Source organism: Canis aureus, chromosome 1 (genome assembly GCF_053574225.1).
Source record: "Canis aureus isolate CA01 chromosome 1, VMU_Caureus_v.1.0, whole genome shotgun sequence".
In the NCBI taxonomy this organism is placed as follows: Eukaryota; Metazoa; Chordata; class Mammalia; order Carnivora; family Canidae; genus Canis; species Canis aureus.
The window spans coordinates 14,243,957-14,264,155 of NC_135611.1; the positions used below are offsets into that span (position 1 = coordinate 14,243,957).

Genomic DNA, 20,199 nt, shown 5'->3' on the forward strand with positions numbered 1-20,199 from the left:
GAGGGTGATACAGCCAGCAAGCACCGGAGCTCCCTGCAGAAGGGCCGGCCACATGCCAGCCCAGCCCGTGGGGTGTGAATCTGAGAAACTGAGGCAGCCCTGGGATTCAGTTGTGGTAGACTGCATCTAGTCTTTCCAGCAGATGAGCACTTACTGGCCGTGCATCCCTAGGCAGAGTTCACCTGACCCTTTCTGAGCTGCTGAGTCCTTAGCAGTGAAGCAGGGATGGTCAGTCCCACCTGCGGGATTGTGTTGTGGGCTTACTGGAATGACGGCAAAGCTGGGCCCATGCCAGGCACTCTGGACGTGGCAGCTTACTGATAAAAGTATTAGAAGAAACTTATATTTCTATTTCAATAAAGCTTTACCAGCTCTTCTCATCGGTTATTTCCCTCTGCTCTCCTGAGCCATGGTTCTGAAGTCTTGGTTTAGGAGAGCTAAAAACAGTGCAGAGGCCTGGGCTCATGGAAGAGCCCACACATCTGTATTTTTACCAAGCTCCCTGGTAATTCTGATACAGCAAAGGCTGCGAGCCTTTCTGTAAGGGGAGAGCCAGATCCTCCCCCTCTCTGTAGGGGAGGACGTGGAGGAGGCAAGTAGGGGCCCTGGCCGTGCTCTTTACTGGAGCCTCACCATCTCCCACTGCTTGCTCACCACCTCCTACTTTCCTGAACTTTCTAGTGATGTCCATGAATGTCTGCTCCACCTCAACATGGAGAACAGGGTTTGCGAGGCCTGTTGGGGCCGGCAGCCGCACAGCAGGGTAATTCCACCTCTCATTTACAAGTCAAACTGAGATCAACTCTAAAACTGCCATCCTCCGAATTAGTAACTTGTAGCCCAACAAGGCAAAAGTCTCTTCATTTCTGACTACAGGGGCAAAAATGAGTGTCTCTCTCCCTTTTCACACTTGGTTGCCCCAAAAGTGTCTCATTTGGAGCCTTCCATCACCAGCTATGAGAGTGCAAAAGGAAACAGAGCGCCCTCTCAGCATTAATATTTATTTTTAAAGGCTTGAGAAGCCCCATGGACCACAGTGAACAAAGAGTCCATGCGTTGACAAGTTTCCGTGGGCATTGTGAGGATGTTGATCTGTGGGCGCCCACCAGGACCCTCGGTGGTGTTACTGTTTATTGTTTTTGTTGTAACTATAATAGGAAAAAGGATGTGTCTGCCCATGGGAGCAGCGACTGCAGGGGCCCTGCTCCAAAGACCTGGCCCTCTCGGAAGGGCTGGAGACGCAGGGAGCACTGGTGATGGGTCCCACCGCGGGCAGGGTGTCTGCTGAGTGTTAGTGGGAGATCCGCATGCTCCACACGGCAGCGTCAATCCCCGTGGCTCCTCGGAGGCAGAGTTCTCACCAGATCAGCCTCACCACAGAGCTGGCTGGTAGCAGTCGTTCACGGGGCTCTGGAGGCCTGGGAGAGTAGAGAACACCACGGAGACCGGAGACCGAGCCTGGATGGGGGGCAGACAGCCCGCCTCCACCTCCTCTCTCCAGGGCAGTGAATGCCACCCGAGGAGCCCTGTGGCACTGGGGAGCTGGCAAGGGCTTTAGCTTCCATTTCACAAAGGGAAAGAAGGGATTCCTGCTGCAGGTTTTGCTTGAGGACGAGAATTCCTAGCAACACCCAGGGCCTCTGCTCTGGGGAGGGATTTCAGCCTCTGCCCTGCACTTCGCCATTTGGCGAGCTGCTTTATACATCACATATATCTTCATGCTGCTAAAACTCACTTTCCGTAACCTGTCAGGGGTTAATAAAATATCTGCCAGGAACCTTTAGAGGATTTTGAAGAGAGAAGAAAGGAGTAAAAAGGGGAATGAAGGGAGGAGAGTTGCAGAAAAGGCAGGCTTTTTTAATCATGTCAAAACTTGTGCTTGCTTGATAGACAGCATAGATTGCCTGCCATATGCTTCTTTCACTGGGGACCCTGGAGTTCTTTCATGAATGAAGGGGGACATTAAACATTCATCAAAATACCTTTGTGATACGTGTCAAAATATAGAAAGTTCATCGAGTGAGAAAACAGAAGGCTAAGTGAATGAACAGTCCGAGAATAATAGACTCAGAGCAGTAAGGAAACTTAATGTCTTTTGAGCACCTACTATGTGCCAGGTTCCATTCAAAGCACCCCATAGGTCAGCTCATGTCATCTTCATTAAGAACCCTCACTAGGGACGCCTGGGTGGCTCAGTGGTTGAGCATCTGCCTTCGGCTCAGGGTGTGATCCCACATCAAGTCCCGCATCAGGTTTCCCACAGGGAGCCTGCTTCTCCTTTGCTTGTGTCTCTGCCTCTGTCTCTGTGTGTCTCTCTCATGAATAAATAAATAAAATCTTAAAAAAGAAAGAACCCTAAACCAATGAGGTAGGTGTTATTACTGTTCTCATCTTAGAAAGGAGGATGAGCCAACGATGACAATCTCATGACTTTAATCAAAAGATATATTTAATCAAGGAATGTTTTCTTCAGTGTCAGTGTCCATCTGAAGAGCCATGGTAATATTCAGGCCTGGAAGTGATCAGGACCTGGCTGAGACATGCTCCCTCCCTAAAGGGGATCTGGGGGCTTTTCATCCCACATCCCAACGGGTAGCTCTCTGGGAACCAAACCCATGGGACTTCTTTGGTGTCACTCATCTTCCTTGTTTTACAAATGGAGCCAGGAGAGAACATGTGGAGGGACCCCTATATAAATAGCTGGCTGGGACACTTCTAAAGATTTGGAACCAGGGGAACCCTGGGTGGCTCAGTATTTTAGCACCCGCCTTCGGCTCAGGCATCATCCTGGAGTCCCAGGATCGAGTCCCACTTCGGGCTCCCTGCATGGAGTCTGCTTCTCCCTCTCTCTGCCTGTGTCTCTGCCTCTCTCTCTTGCTGTGTGTGTGTGTGTGTGTGTGTGTGTGTGTGTGTGTGTGTCTGTCTCATGAATAAATAAAATCTTTAAAAAAAAAATATTTGGAACCAGATGAGAGATTCAAGGGCTTTCAAGGGATCCACGGGGTGCCTTCTTCAAGGCCGGGTGTCTTGTGTGTCTGAGAATCTGGCACAGGTGCCAAGCCAGGGAGCTTGCTTGCAGCCTTTTCAGAATCTCTAGTCTTTTGGGCCCATGCCTTGAGAGCTCTGATTCTTTTTCTTACCCCCACCAACTCCAGCCACTTCACTGAGCACCTCCCTGGCCCTCAGGAAATGTTCAGCCATGGGTGGACCATTGATCCTCACTCTCCACAGCAGAACCTTTGTGTGTCAAGGGAAGAAAAGGAGGTAAAAAAAAAAGCCTCTTGCCCGGCACCCATGCTGGGTCTCGGGAAATCTGCTCCAGGATTCCCAAGCAGGCTCGGGAATGAGAGCAGAGAACAAGCCACAATATCCTTGCCGCATTATTTTACTATTATTTTTAAGTTGCAGGCTTGTATGTTTCCATTCATTTTAATTGTGTCAAAGCCCCTGACTTTTGTGATCCCCAAATCCTCTGTAAATTCACCACAACTGGCTTTCGCCACCCCCCACCCAAAACCCTCTCCCTTTCCTGCCTGGGAACCTGCCCTTTAAATTTGACATGGCTAGGATTTTAATCTCTCCTCAAAGGCACAGTGACAATTTCACAACAAAGCAGAGAGGTTGGGTGGTGGGTGGTGTGGGGGGGTGGTGGGGGGGTTGTTTTCTGCTCCCATTAAGAGAGCAACTGTTCTGTCTTTGTCCCAAGGGGCCAGCTCTTGGCCCCGGACTGGGGAGACCTCAGACTTGCTGTTGCAACATCCATCAGACCCGAGTGCGTCTGGGCTCCTTGAAGGTGACCTGCAGCTGTTTGGATAAAATTCTAAAATCTTGTTTGTGAGATTCTCAAGCCTTGTTTTACAATCGGTCTTCTTGGCAGAGAAACCAGGAAGTTTTACTTTCCCAGGATCCCAGGCAGGTAATTGTTTTCCCAAACTGCATTTTAATCTCTGATGGAAATGGACATTTTTCATGCTGAGAACCTTCACCCACATCTATAAACCATTTGTATTCACCCTGCGTGTTGGGAGAAGCCAAACAACCCTGAAACCCGCAGAATGTCCCTCCCTGGCCCTAGACATATTTCCATCTCTGGTTATAATTTAGGGCCATTTACATTTCTTCTTTTTTTTATAAGATTTATTTATTCATTAGAGAGATGGGGAGAGAGCATGAGCATGAGGGGCAGAGGGAGAAGGAGAGTCTCCAGCAGGCTCCCTGCTGAGCGCAGAGCCCCGCAAAGAGCTCCATCCCCCAACCCGAAGATCATGACCTGAGCCAAAACCAAGAACCAGCTCCTTAACTGACTGCACCACCCAGGCACCCCAGGGCCATTTACATTTCAAACAACAGTTATGAGCCTTTTAGTCTCTTGGAATCTTAGAGTGCTTTCCTGTCAAGTGACTGGCCATATCCAGGTGGCACATGATCTCCTAAGGATGACAGTTGACAGTTGGTAAACTCTGATACTTGGTGCCATTTTTAAGCAAAGTAGCATAAGCTGTAATTAGCTGGTAGTTTATGCCACGGCCAGGTGTTTTCTTGGCCCCCAACCTCCTCCTGATTTGTCCCGAGGCCCCTTGCTTAGAAAACATAGTCTGGAAATAGGACCTCAGAGGCCCTGGTTCTCTTCCCACCGCCCCCTCCAGTCCCTGGGACCGTGAGCTCAGAGAAGTGGCTCATGACCAGATAGCACTGTTGAGTGCTGTGCACACACCCATGAGGCTGGCATGGTGGTGCTGTGCTTTGAAGAAGGACGGGTGAGTTCGTTTTCTATCTTGTCTCTTCCTGGAGGTAGGGAGAGCGTGCTACAGGGAGCACCCACCAGCCCTTCCCTGGTGAACTGTCCGTCTGCACGCAGTTCAGCTTGGAAGCCCGACTCCTCAGACATATCCTGTGCCCTGCTTCTCCGGCCCCCTGAGTGCCACTTCTTACCCCAGAGTCCAGGGCTCTGTTTCCTGAGGGTCATTAACGTAAAAGCCAAAACACTTGAAGGGAAAAGCTTAACTTGCCACTCAGTCTTTGTTAGCCATCCACAAATAGCCATCTGTCCGGCCTGGTGCTAGGTTCTCTGACACTGGGGAGGTCCAAATCCAGTTTGAAGCATGAGCCAACGTTCCAGTCTCAGGCAGTCTTCCACAAATGCCTGGGGAGGTGGACGCCAGAAGCACGGTGAAGTGGGACTATGGGGCTGCATGGAACTCGTCCATGGTCTCCTAAGGTGGGTGTTGGGAAGGAAGAAGACGGGGCTCTCCAGGCTGAGTGGACAGTGTGATGGTGCAGGGCTCAGGGCGGATGCTCAGAGAACTGCAAGGAGACCCTCTGGCAAACAGCCACAGAGTGGGAGGGCCTGTGCCTGCAATCACAGGCCCCAGGTTAGGTTTGGGGGGTTTTTTGGTCAAGTGTTCATTTTATGGCCAGGCAGGCTGGTAGAGGGGAATTAGGTGGGCGCTGCAGAAGTATGGCTGAAGAGTTAGCACTTCATCTGCCCTTAGGAAAGGCATGTTTGGTATCTGAGAGGTCCCAGCAATCGACTGAAGTCTGGGTATTCCTGTCCTTGGACATACCTACTGCTCACTCACTCCTTCACTAACTCATCCACTCATTATTTCACTTACTCCTTGACTTATTCAATCAGCAAACATTTCCTGAGCAAGCACTTCCTCACACTGGACACTGCAAGGCAGAAAAACTTCCTGTTATTAGCGACAGCAGGAAGGTTCTAGAACCCTGGTCCCCAGGTGCCTGACCACCCACATGGGCCCCCTAAGCCTGCCTCACCTACTCAGTGGGTCTCTAGTGTCAGAGAGGTGTGAAGGAAGGATGAGAGACAGACCCACTTTTCTCAGGCTGGGTCTCATCATCATGGAAAATGCTGATTAGTCTGCAAGCGATTTTATTGCAGGGGTTCTCTATACAGTCGATTTGGTTCCCGCCATTGCTCTCCATCCTAAAAAAGTAATCTCCTGCCGGTGGACCGTGCAGAATGCTGACAGGAGCAAACTGGATGCCTCATCTGGGAAGGTACACAACCAAACGATCGTGGCAGTAGTTGGAGCCAAGATGATTTTTTAGCTTTACCTTTGCTTGAAAGTGCCACTCACAACGGTCATCTCCCTTCCCATCATACTAAGTCCCATCTCTGGTATGAATGCCTCCCATGTCTCAGGCTTCGAAGGATCCTGGTGAAGCTGGCGCCACTGACCAGCTCCCAGGTCACCCTGCTTTGAGACATGCAAGCCCCATAGAGAGGTTGAGAGCAGGGGGTCACCTGTCCCTCAGGCTCTGAAGGTGTGTCTAAGTCAGTAGACTGCTGACTGATCCCAGTAGCTTCATTGTCTCATGTGGCACGGGTGCCAGGCAAGCCAGGCTCCCCAAGAACATTTCTGGACACTTGCAAAGCAGGAGGAGTGGGGAGCAGGGGTCAGAGAATCAGCTTTGAATCTCCTCTCCTCTCTCTAATCTCCAGAGAAACAGACTCATGAGGGTTATACAGCAATGAAGTTATCAGAATCCAAAACACATCTAAATCTAAAATAAGTATCTAAAACATAAAATCTAAAACATAATTAAGGAAATAAAAGACAATAACGAGAATCAGAGGACTAGAAATTATTAAAAAGAATTAAATGTAAATCATAGTTTTAGTAGCCAGATGGTTCAGGCCACCCCTCAACTTCTCCAAGCCCAGCTTCCTCGCCTTTGAGTTTCTGCTTCATCCCATTGGCAAAACAGGTTTAGCACCATTTGGGACCTCAAATAAACTAACTGGGGCTGGAAGTCACCTGGGATGGCCCAGCACAGCTGTGCCAGTTGTTTACAGCGAGCTGAAGTCTGCTCTGATTGGCCCGGGTGCATACCATGCTGGCTGTTAAATACTTTGAATTCGACTCCTGGAAATAATTTGTGTGAAAGAGTTTGCAGATAGAATAGCACACTGTTAGCTAGCTTAACTATGGCATTTGGGTAGCTGCCTTCTCTGAGTCAAACTTAAAAATACATTCCCCGTATACATTTTTTTTCATCAGCTGACAAATTAATAATCTTCAAATTGGCTCATATTCTTTGAGGCTCAACAAAGGAGAATTACTGCAACTCTGAAGCTTAAACATTCTTTCCCGGTATTTTCCATGAGTGCTGGTGACTTGGCTTCCTGAAGATCCAGGGAATGAAACGTATTTGAGCCTTGGAAGGTGACGGCAGGACCGCTCTTGTCAGGCATTCAACTGAAGAAGGTTGTATTTGAGGAAGGTGACTCTGGACACAGCATGGCAGGCTTCTGTAGAATGCCAAGGTCTCCCTTTGGTTTGTGGTTCAGTGCGACATCTTAGGTGAAATGGCAGACAATAAACATTTTTAAAAGGGGTGGGCTCTGTGGTTCTTAATGGAATTCCACAAAATTAAATGTGTGTATACAATAAATACTCGTATCAGTGTCTCTTTGAGAATTAAATTAAAGCTATGTGGCTTCTCCCCAGAAAAATTCACAAATACAGGAAATTTAGCTTACTATTTTCAGGGAATTTATGAATTCTCCAAAGCTGAAATTTCCTAATAAAAGGTTTTTGTTAATGCACGGGCAAAAACCCTGGGTCTCATGTCCCTTTCTTTGCTAAGATTCTCGTTGTGTTTTTCTCACTTAAAAAGAAACTGCAAGTCAAATTTTATTATAGTCGATATTCGACCATAAATATTTCTTTATAATCACCACTCCCTGAAATTTCTCAGCTCATTTTGTCAAGACTGTACCCAATGATAAAAAGGTCTGGTATAGAAAAGCGGTTTCGTGTCATTATTATAGTTCATAGGAGCAGGGTTTGATATATAATAACAGGAAAATTATTATGTGGACGTGCATTAATTTATTTCGAAGCTTAACTCCAATACGAGTAAATGTTTTTTTCATTCCTCACTGGTACAGGGTGGAGATATACTTTTTTCTCTCAATTTGTTTTTCCACATCTATTTAGGGCAACCAAAATAGGAAAGCTACCACACAGGTCCTCACATTCATTTCCTCCACCCATTTGCTGTGCTCTGTCCCAGGTCTGATGAATATAACTTTTTAAACATGTCATTTATTTTTATTTTTATTTTAGCCTAACTGTCCCTTCAGAAACGCCAAGGGAAAATATTTTTAGCTTAACTAACAAAACAAACATGTTTAAACAAGTAACACCCAAAGCATTTAGGTAGAATTGGTGTTTTTGGTGTTCCGCTGTTTTAATGGTGAGCCAGTAAGATACAAGCAGCAACAGAATTTTTTCTCGATCCCTAGGTGTATGACTTTCTTTCGGAAATAAAAACAAAGAGAAGAACTGATAATGACTTTTACGTGGGAACTAAACTTTCTGTTGTTTTGAAAGGTGTTTGTACGCTAGATGACATGCTGCCTTTTTTCCCTCCGTTTGTAATCACTATTTATAAACATCCTGTGCAGAGCCAGTGGACAGGCAGATAGATCGTGGTGCACATGAAGGAAAGACGAGCCAAGAGAGAACAAATGCTGAGTCCAGCCTCATCAATGCTCCTTAAAGATAGACTTCTCTGCCTTCAGGATCTCGTAGGAGACTTCTTAAATTTTCAGGTAGAACTAATGGTTTAAAATCCATCACTTCTTATTTTGATCTTGACTCTGAGGGTAGGATCCTCGACCCCCTGAAGATCTGAGGTGAGAAAATAATATTTTGCTTAAAAAGCAAGATCCATCTCACCAGTTAGTTCTCCGGGGTCAAACAGCCCGAGCATCTTTAATGTCTGTGTTGTCCTTGCTCAGTGAACAGATGAGTGTGGGGGGTAATACATGTGAACGAATAAATAATATCCAGTTGGAATAATCTGTGCCTTGATGTGTCCGCGCAACGATAGGTCGGTTACAATTTTTATTTTATTACTTATATTTATTATCGCTATCTCCTATAATTTGAAGCATGTTTACCATCTATAGTTCTTCTTGACGGTTTTCTAGTTTCATTTTGGCCTGTGGCGTTGGATAGCTCTTTTGTGAGTGCTCCTAACTAGTCCTTTTTTTTTTTTTTTTTAAGATTTTATTTAGTTATTCATGAGAGACACAGAGAGAGGGGCAGAGACACAGGCAGAGGGAGAAGCAGGCTCCACGAAGGGAGCCCAATGTGGGACCCGATCCCGGGTCTCCAGGATCACACCCTGGGCTGAAGGCGGCGCTAAACCACTGAGCCACCCGGGCTGCCCTTCCTAACTAGTCTTGTACAAGAATAAGTGACGTTATCAATCTGTTGGTTGTTGCGAGTGGCATCCCTTCTCATCTCGTGATTATAAGTGCTTTTCTCTTGCAAGCCTCCTGAACCCTGTTGGGACCTCAGTTACGAAGCATTTTCATTACACTTTATCTGAATTTCTCAGAATATCCTAACCTGCTGAACCTCGGCGGTGAATCAGGCTCGTTCACCACGTGGGAACAATTGCAGGCAGACACTATGAAATGTATTAGCAGGCTATTTAAATCCTTTTATTTCCTAAAAAGTTTAAAAGGCCAGATCTTTGAAATTAAGGTGTCTGCCCCCCTTTTTTTTAAACCTCATTAGGCTGGCATGGGGACTGAATCTTGAGAAGTATAGTAAACTCTGTTGGCAGGGCGGGAGGGCCACATCCCACTTGGCTATGAAGACATCGGCAAAACAGGGTTTTTAGGCTGAGACAAAAAAAAAAGTTCACTCTGAATTCAGAATAGAAGAAAACATTAACAGAAAAGCCCACAGAAATTCAGTTTATAATATGGTATTAACATCCGAAGGGTGACTTAATCATTTTCTAATCTTCTCCCAAAAAAGGCTGTTAGCAAAAGTTTCTGATGAAAGGGTTGTCCTCTGATTCTAAGTTCTTAGAAGAAGGGACCTGATTGGTACAATTCTCTCTGTACCGATGCTGAGCCAACTGCCAACAGCAACACAGTGACCTTCCATGACTAGTCCGATGGATTTCATGCCGCCTTTCACGTTATCATCTGTACCTGTTTCATTACGTACAGAATAGAAGTATGAGTGAACGAAGGTTTCCAGGGATGCGGGTGGCTTCAAGATTTGAAGAGGATGGGAGGGGAAACATGAGGACAAAGAAGCAAGGGAAGACTTCAGAAAGGAACCTGCCTTACCTGTCACCTATCCCAAAATGACTGTGGGTCTCACGGTGTTAGTGGAGGATTCCCTCCCACGTGGGGGCAGGGGCTGGGCCTTTTCTCCCTGAACACCACAGGTGGCAGAGTGGAAGCAAAACGTAATGTGGTTCCATAGAGCTGTGCCAGGGGAAGCGAAGGTTGTGAACAATAATTCAAAATAAAAGTAGGACCCAGGTGCCCAAAGTATGAATTGCGAACATCGAGCACTTCCTGCGCATGGGCCCCATTCCAGCTGCATGCCATTTAAAACCTAGGTTCCTAAAACAAAAATAAATAAATAAATAAAAATTTTTAAAAATTTTTAAAAATTTAAAAATTTTTAAAAATTAAAAAAAATAAAACCTAGGTTCCTGGTTGCTGCTTCATCTGCTCGTTTGTGATTAATTCTGTGAGTTCTTGATTCTTGATAATAATATTAATAGCCAACACAGAGTAGTTACCATGATCCAGATATTACGTTAAGCGTAGTACATGTAATAACTCACTTAATCCTCACAAGGATGGAATGAGGTAGGTCCTGTCATCATCCCCACTTTACAGATGAAGAAACTGAGGCACAGAGACACATTTAGCACCCTGCCTAAGATCACGCCCTACTTTGTGACTGACCCAGGGTGAGTCCCATGTTTGTGTTCTTAGCCACCACGTCAGGTTTCCTCTCAGGTGATTATAATCATAATATAGCTATTGATTATATGAGTTTACATTGAAGAATGTGAAGGAATATAAAACAGATCATCACTGTTCTCCCCAAAGATGAAATTTAAAAGAGGATTAAAATTACCTTGCTGATGTGCACTGGTATCTATCACTAAAAGAAAATGCAACTCTTGTCTGCATTTAATTTAGAAAACAGGGACGTTTGGGTGGCCCAGTGGTTGAGCATCTGCCATCAATCAGCTCAGGTCGTGATCCTGGGGTCCTGGGATCGAGTCCTGTATCGGGCTCCCCGTAGGGAGCCTACTTGTCCCTCAGCCTATGTCTCTGTCTCTCTCTTTCTCTGTGTCTCTCATGAATAAAAAAATAAAGTCTAAAAAATTAATTTAGAAAACAAGGGCTGGTTGCTTCTGACAGCTTCACAGAAACCCACCATGGAATCAATTAGGGAATGAATGTCACTAGACTTCACTGGGTGCCTGCCTATGCCTGTAGCCCATGAGGCCCTTGTCCGACTTTAAGAATGCACAAAAGGCAAACCAGAACATTTCCTGAATGCCTGATTGCAGAATCAGGCCTATTGATTCACTGTTCTTGAGTCAATAAACAGTTCAAAGCAAAGAAAGTTAAGGTCCCCAAATAAAGCCTGCTCAGTGTGTATGAAATGGTGTTTACATTCAGCTGTTTGGTTTGGGTTCTGGTAGAGAAAGCACAGTAACCATTGGTCCACAGTGTTTCTAGATACCATCCTCAGATTACCTTTCCTCTTCCCATGGATATGCAGACCACCTAAAAAGTTCTGACATTCCGGGAGGACTTTTTACTCAACAGAACATGAGGGAACCTTTGGAAATTTATGCTACAGAGGCCAAATTTACCAGTGAGCGGAGCTGTTTACATTTCCCTCCAATTGGAAACAGATCAGAAGCTTTAGGGCATTAGAAAATGCAAGCTACATAACAAAATTCTGAGTTCAAGCATTTCATGGATTTTTGGCTCTTGATGTCAGTTATGGATGATTATAACCCTGGTGTGATTCTCAGTGCAGAGTTGGCAGTCTCTCTTAGAACAGCAGCCAGCTGCAACAATGACCTCTAAGACTATGGAAATGTACCCTCACCTCAGCCTTTGGCCTGGGCAGCCAGGCCCAGGACTGAAAGGGTAGCAGCTGCTGGGGTCCAAAGAGATTTACAGGTTCCTGGCAATGAGGGAAACAAGAGTGCCCTTGAAAAGTCCTCTGGTCGGTCCTGCTGCCTTTAGGCAAAACCACCCAACCATCCCAGCTAGACGAGAACAATCCTGTCTTAAGACCTGCAGAGAGTGGACTGCAAACTCCCTTTGTCAACTTTCACTTTGGCAAAATGATCTTTGGTAGCGAGGCTGTCCCCGCAGCAGGAAGAGGAACCTGTCTTAGAAAGTTGTGTGATCTAAAATGTTCCAGAGATACATGATAGATAGATAGATAGATAGATAGATAGATAGATAGATAGATAGATAGATAGATGATAGATGGAGGGAGGTAACAGACGGTGCGAAGGGAATGAGAGACAAAGAGGGAGGCAGAGAGAGAAAAAATAACCATGAAAGTTAGATAATGTCCAACCAGTGGGACATACGAGAAATATTTATTACAGAATTATATGCCAGAGGAAACCCATTTGAAACCCTCCTTCATGCTCCTAGAGCACTTTCCACATACCTCTATCATCCCTAGCACCTTATTGTGTTGCAACATGAGAATTTGTTGGCCGTGGATCTCCCTGGCTGAAATGTGAGCTTCATAAGGCAGGGGTCCTATCTTATTCTTGTGTGTAGTCTCAGCATCTAGCCCAGTGCCTAGCTCCGTGGAAGGGAAGGAAGAAGGAAGGAAGGGAAGGGGAGGCAGGGAGGGAGCGAGCTAAGTTGGTCAACCAATATGATAAATAAATTCAGATCCCTGAAGGAGTGCATCATTCCTAATGCTTCAATCCTTAACTTTTTCCCACCCAAACTTAACCTATCCAGTGTCCCATTCCCCCCTCCATAAACTGTAACACTCAAAGTCAATATGATTATATAATCTGCCCAGGATTGGAAGGATTTGTTAATACTTATCTCTGTTTGACACCTTTCTAAGAACGCCGATTCATTATAATGCTATTTGGCTCTGAAATTATTTCCCCCAAATATATTTCATTTGAATTCACTGTTTATACATATACATTTTCCATGACCTGGGTGCTATTGCATGGTCTTGGCCAGTGAGAGCTGGTGTGACACACTGCAGGGTGTCTTCTGGGTCAGTGACTATTAGTGTACCTTATGCAAATGTTCCCAGCCAGTGCATCGTCTCTGTATGCTCTGTCACCAAGTATGTTGTGTTGTCTGGCTCTCTTTCTACTGTTGACACACAATGGCTGACAAGAGGTGTGGGAGTGCAAACACCAGCTCCCAATGCCATCAGGGGAAGTTAAGGGAACCGGGAAAAGGCCAGCTGCTAATTTATTTAGGCTTGCTGGGAAGTCCTGGGTGTCACCAAGGTCCTAGTCTGGAAGGGTCGCTGTGAAGGGAATGGGAGCTGCAGGCATGGTGTGACTTTGTGGGGATTTTAGGGCAATGGAAAGTGACAGAGTATGACACTAGGGACATCACTCCCCGGGGACCTCCAGTGTTTGATTGCCTCCCTCAGCCAGGCAAGATATGCATGTATCAGCCCTGCCCCTCCAGAGCTCCTGGCAGCTAATTGTTTGGAGTGACCCCCATTTCTTCCCAGATCCAAATCCTCTCATCTTTCAAGGTCCAATCCAAGGTTCGGCCATGTTTCTCCTCATCTAGAGAATATTCTTCTCCTTCCCTCAGAGCTGTCTCTTGCCTCCTCAGCACTTCTTGGCATCCCTCTTATCATTAGCTTTCTCTCTCTGGGGCACTTTATTGGGCTATGTATAAAGCCCTGAGTGCCCACCACAGCACAGATCCTTTCTGCAGAGGCTGACCAGCTCTTCACACCAGGGGCCAGGCACTGTGTCTTGTGGGCCTCCAAGCGCATCCATAGCCCATGTTGGATTAAGGCCCCTGGCAAGGGACTTGCTCATAGGTAAACAGTACAGCCAGTAAGGTGATCTGACACGAGGACTCTGCCCATCTGGGGCCTTGGTTTTTGCTAGCAACTGTTTGGACCAATCAGACCCTTCCTGGGAGTCATTACTGTTTTTAACGTTGTCATATAGCTTATCTGTGCTTTCCCTTGGGCTGAGGTCGTTTTTATTCCTTCAGTAGATCATAAAGTCCTGGGGGAGGGGGGTACAGAGTCTTACCGAATTCTTCTTTACTCGCCCTCTGTACTGGGGCTCTTGGCGTTCAGGAAATGTTGAGCAGGTGAATATGACGCACATTGGCCTGATGCCTTCAGCCAAGGAATAGACTCCTCTCGTGGCTTCTTGTCAGGTTCTGCAGCCAACTGTGCAAGAGAGAGGGGGATCAGAAAGGTCTCTCGGCATTGCTGAGCAGTGTGAATTGGGCCACTGAGCAGGGGAGTGGAGGCAGCAGCAGCAGCTGGCCAAGGATGTGGTTGGAGGGATAAACACAGAAGATGCCTGTGGGCTACCCAGGCCAGAGAGGTCTGAGGCTTGGGGTCTGGGAGATGGGGACAAAGCAGTCCTAAAACAATGAAGACAGAGCCAGAGACATGAAAAGTGACAGTAGCAAGTCTGCAGAGAGGGACAGACACGCAGAGATACCAAATGATGTTCATCCAATCCGGAACAGGTCTGCTGGTGGTAGTCAATGTGAACTCCTGCTTCCTTCCCCGGCTGGGGTGGGGGTGGGGTGGGGGTGGGGGGTGGGGGACGGATCCTCAGCAGCAGGGGTTGCATTTTGTTCACCTGGCTATGCTCGGGGTCCAGCAGGACCTGCATGCAACCAGGCACGCAGTAGGCTCCCCGTCATGGTTTTTAACCTGAGCTGAATTGATAAGAGGATTTCACAGCCCATCTTGACAATATATCCAGAGACCTACCAAGGTTTTGATCGCCTTGAACATTATGAGATTCTCTCCCTTAAATCTGACTGTGCTTTCTTGACACAACTTAAATCCATTTCCTCTCCAGTGGCTTAAAATGCATGGGATGGTTTTTCAGCCATTCGGAAAAGAAGGAATGCTGTGTATAAAGCCTGGATTCAATAAAGCCAGATTAAAAAAAAAAAAAAACCCAGCTCTTAGCATCTTCAACTACAGACACTGGTCTGGGCAGGGCTTTTTGCTTTATTGAATCCAGCTGAATAGCTTGACTACATTAATAATGGGGCTGCATTTCCAACCACTGCCTCCCAGTCTTTTCCCCTAAAAGCCTTATGGTACTTAAGCAACTGCTAATACATGAATAATTGCTGGTGGCATCATTTCCTGCCATGATTTGACCACCAGGATGAGGTTTTTCTTCTTGTACCTAATCTGGAGTTCTCAAGCCTGCCATGTGTGGCCTTGCAAGATCATATTTAAGACACAGTAAACAAATCCAACTGCAGCTATGAGTTGGGCCGTATTGAGTTTCTGTGTTGAGAAATTACAGATTTGGGAAGACTCTATTGGGTGTATAAGTAATATTGGTCTGAAGGGGGATCCTACCTCCAGGTTTTCCAGGGATTTGAACTTGGTATTTCCACAGAGCTTGGGTAGCCCCATTTTGTAGGGTCCCAGGATGGACTGGTGGAGTGGCCTCCCCGCACTTCAAAGAAGATACTGTCTATTTAGCTCCCGTTGTGCCATACTTCTTTTTGAAGTTTCCATGGTAGAGGACATCTAATCATTACTTCTCTTTACATGGGCCTTGAGTGATGGTGGCTTTTAGTACACGTAAGTGCAACAAGGTATCCGTGTAGAGGACAGGCTGCTGAAGCACAGAGCAGGAGCAGGAATGCAGCCTCCAGGAGCACACCCACGTGGCCTGTGTTCGAATCCAGCTTGGCCACTTTTTACCTATTAGTTACCTACTCTGCCTCTGTCTCTTCCGTGAGCAAAGTGAGGATGATAACACTACCGACTTCCTTGGGTCTAAATGAAGTTCAGGTGAATTGATGTTTGTTAAATGCCTAAATCGATGCTTGTACATGGAGCCACATAAAGGCCTCTTACTGCCTGTATTTGTCATTTTGTTGAGGAGTCAATGCATTTATTCCCCTCCACACAGCCTCCGACTAGGATGAGCAGGAAAGCCTGCCTTTCAGCTGGCATGCAGCCACATTTAACAGAGGGCTAAAAATTAGGCAGACCTTACCTAGTACTTTTTTTGGCAAAAATAAGATAATATTCTCTCTTTTAATCTGGAAGCTCGACTTGCCCAGTGCTGCGGGCTAGGCACTGTGGGGATATGCAGAGTAGAGTTCCTCCCTCCCCTCCTCAGAAAGCTTGCCATCAAACTGAGGATGCGGGACTATTAGATAACCAGTAGCAAAATAGAACCGGGGGAGCGGGCATAATGAAGTATCGCAGGAGTGGAGGAGCCGTGCGTGGTAAGATAGCAGGCAAAGGAGTTTTTAGATTTGGTTTAATAGAAAAAAGGAAGTGAGAAGGAGGTAGGAAACACTATCTAGAGTGCTGGGCAGCTGTGTCACCCGACGTCCTTCCTGCCACAGTCATGTCCCTGAGCTGGGCCTTGCACCTTCTCCAGTGATAGGAGAATAAAGACAAGCTGGAGAAATAAAAGCCTGTTAATATATGGGAGTTATCAAGTCAGACCACAGCAGACCCCAGGAATATTTTTCTGTTTTAGAAGTGAAGATACAGTGGTTTGTGTGCATGCATGTGCTTGTGTGTGTGTGTGTGTGTGTGTGTGTAGGGGGGAGAAAGAGAGAGAGAGAGAGAGAGCAAGACCGAGCGAGCTCTACGTCTTTAGGTCTAAAATCTACAAGGACAGAAAGAACCAGACCTCAGAGTAATTTTTGTTTATGTGGATCTTCATCGTATTAGATTTTTATGGGCTTTTCTCAGAGCTTCTTGAGAGTCTGCGAATACAAAATAAGTTTATTGGGTCGTTCGCCTGCCTCTTTCCTCCTCGGGACCTTTTATTTTGTCTCGCTGGATGCTGGGCCTTGTTTCCGCTGCAGGGCCCATCCCGGGCCTGAGTAAGGAGCAAGCAGCACCCAGCAGCTCATCTGTATCATATCGCTCAGCCCCTGCGAAGCGAAGGGGAATAAACAGCACGTGGGAGGGGGGAAATCTGTGTTCTAAGAACTGCTTTGGTTTACACATCTATAGATACACTTAACCAGCGCTGTGGGTCACATGTACCGGCTGGTGAAACTGAGCATGACTCACTTTTAAATTACTCATAGAGCAAGAAATATGTTTCTAAAAGCCAGTGCCGTTGGCTTACACACGGAGCCGGGGGAGTGAGCCTCATAAAGCACTCGGGCCTCCTGTGACAGCTGGCGTGCACGCTGCATCTGGTGGGAAGAAGGGGTGCCGGGCCCGAGGCTCTTTGCCATAATGTTATATTTGGAGAATCTCCATCAGTGGAAACCCCTGTCTGGGGGCGGGGCGGGGGGGGGGGCAGTAGGTGCTTAGGGTAGATTTTCAAGTTAGCCAGTATTTCTTTGTAATTGGCACCAGAACTCTTGATAAAGGCCTTCAGTGACTCCGTCCCACGGTGGGGACCAAACCAAGTGAGCCTGGAGTATGGACAAGTATGTCCCTTCAACAAGAGGTCAGGTAGGGAGAGGCCAAGGAGAGAAAGGTCTAACAGCGATCATGAAGTATGAAGACTTCATCTGAGTCTTGAAAGGTTTAGTTTGTTGTGAAAAGGAAGGAATTCCAGGCCAAGCAAGATGGAAAAACCATCTTAGCAGAAAGAAGTAGAAGGGACAAAGATTGCACCCCCAGTTTTTCTGTTGGGAGTCTAAATTTTTTTGACATAAAAATATGTATAGACAAGACAAGAGAACAATCACCAAGGGAGCCCAAGGCACCGCTTGCTAAATTGGTCCAAAGGAGGGATTTCACCAAATGCAAATGAACAAAGAACAATACATGTGACTCAAAATATCCGTTATGCTTTTAGGCGAGAGGGTGTGAGGCAGGGAGGTGACCTTTGAAAGGTTTTAAAGTTGTAAACTTTTGCAACCACATTGTTTTGATTGCTGGGGAATTTAAGAAAGGATTACCTCAGGGTACCATTTTGGAAAAGTGATTAAAAAAAAAACTACTTCCTGCATAATATTTTAGGATGTTTTTTATTCTGTTTTTGCTTTGAAGACCTACACCTGAACGTCCATGAAGTAGCTCGGCCTCCCGTGAGACACGAACACCCAGAGGAGTAGAGGTTCCTGGCTCCTGCTCCATCTGGTTCCACTCCTGGCCCCTCTGCCAGAAGTTCGGTTCACTGGAGCAAGGGTGCCCCCCACTCCCACCCCAAAGGAAGTACACCGAGCCTTGGTTTTGCTCCCGGTCCAGCCCCTCCCCGCTTGGACAGGCCAGCAGAGCAACGCCATGTCAAAGCACTGTCCCTTACCCTGGGCCAGACATTCCCTGCTGGTCTCCGAAATTTGGGAAACAGGAAATGTTAAGAAAATTTCTAATTTGCCTGGTCATGTGAACTCCCCTTATGATGTTGCAACAGAATTTTGGAAAGGAGTGCTGTGCTCTGAGCCGTGCTTGCACCCTCCTAATCAGAGAGCATTTGCTCCTTTGAGACTCTGGTAGATTTGACTACTCAGCCTCAACTTCCCTCTTTCTAAACATGTAAACCCCGATGCCTAAAGAACAAAACCAGAAAAACCCATGCAATGTGTTACATGATCAAGCACCGGCCAGGTTGCCGAGAGGGGCCTGTGTGCCTGTCCCTGAAAAGCCCCTTGGCATTTAATAAAAGCACCCTTCCCTGCAAACGTGTCTGTGCAGGCTCACACGCTGTCCTCAGAACCTTCACTACCTGTGTTTGTAGCAGATGATTGATGATTAGCCTTTCTTCCCACACATTTGGCTTTGATAATCTCCACGCAAAAACATTCAGATGCAAATAATTTAAAAACAAAGTGGCTTCAAGGGATCTTTCTGGGAGGATGGAAATGATCCATATCTTGATAGGGGAGTGGGTTCTGGGGGTATATGCTTTTGTCAAAATTCATCAGACGGTACTCAGAAAACATGTTCATTTTGCTGAATGTAAATTATACCTTGATGGGAATTTTTAAACTAATAAAGTGGCTTGAGTTTAGAAAAAATAAAAAGCGGGTGTGATGTAAATGATCCCATCAGGGTCCACCAGCAGAAACTAAAAAATGCATCTATGTGGACTGTCCCCATCATGTGGGCGATCTTTGCAAGGTGAGCACATTCAGCCCGGCTTATAGACACCACAGCTGGCTTGTGCATGCGTCTGTGTTTTCATATGTGGGTTGTTTTTTTTTTATCTTTATGTCCATTTTTGTTTGGTTCATTTCCCTATTCAATTGGATTTTGTCGTCTGTTTCCCAAATATGATTCCCCCACGGTACCTAATATCCCAGGCCTTCAAGAAGTGAATGCCCAATAAATGTCCACTCGCCCCCTGAGGTGGAGTGCTCTCCCTCCCCCTGGAACTTTCTACTGAAATTAGCCAGTGTGTGTTGGCCCTAAATGCCTCTGTAAAACTGGAAATCGAAAGGAGAAATATCCACACTTGTGCTGGTTTTAAGAAAATTGCCAGTTCCCTCTGCTTCTAAAAACATCCACTTCGGAACTTACTTTGGAAAAACTGCTTTTGCCCAACAAGAAGAAAACTTGTACTCCCTGAATAGGGATATGTATTTTAAAGCAAGAAAACAGTTAATGATTATGTCTGAACGTGGGCGAGTGGGAGCAAAGGTACCCTTGCCTTTCCTCTTCTTCATGGCAAATCAGAGCAGGTGCGGAAATTCCCACAAATTATACTGTGTCAGTTTACAGGTTTGTATACAGAGTTTCGTGTTTGTTTGTTTTTTTTTTTTTTTCTGAAAGTTGTTCTTTTGTCATCATCTCATCTTGAAACTAGAGAGGAAGGGAATGGAAGGGCAAATTGCTAATATCAGAGGCTTCTGGAAATTCCCCTTTTATGGTACATGAGTCTTTCTTAAGAACAGTTCTCTTTCAGTTGTATTTTTGTGAGTTTGGTGAAAATCACTCTGCCCGGCCCTGCCTCTGGTTTACTTAAGCATGATCCCAGCTCTCTGCAGAGCCATTGGGCTGCCTGGACGTGGCCGAGAGATGGACACCTGATTGGCACTGCTTGAGGGTCAAGGGCCCCATATAGGTGCTCTGTTTTAAAGTAGATCAGCTGAGCATGCATTTCTATTCACATGACTCGAAATAATTAACTTATCTGGGATCTTTTATAAACCGATGCATCTCACATGACTTAATGACTCACCGCTGCCTGTATGGTGGGCAAACGGGCAGCCGT

At 46.2% G+C, this 20,199-nt stretch overlaps 1 protein-coding gene across 2 annotated transcripts in view; it reads left to right on the forward strand.

Annotated features, from left to right (window-relative positions):
- The window catches only part of BCL2 (BCL2 apoptosis regulator), a 169,937-nt gene that overhangs the window by 118,766 nt on the left and 30,972 nt on the right, over positions 1-20,199 (forward strand). The window contains exon 3 of one of the 2 annotated variants that reach the window (XM_077890969.1): positions 18,036-19,003. The exons of the other annotated variant lie outside the window; for it this stretch is intronic. Coding sequence (XP_077747095.1) covers positions 18,036-18,047 — 12 coding nt within the window. The 3' untranslated portion in view covers positions 18,048-19,003. Of the gene's footprint in view, positions 1-18,035; positions 19,004-20,199 lie in introns of those variants that run through there. 2 annotated transcript variants of the gene reach the window in all.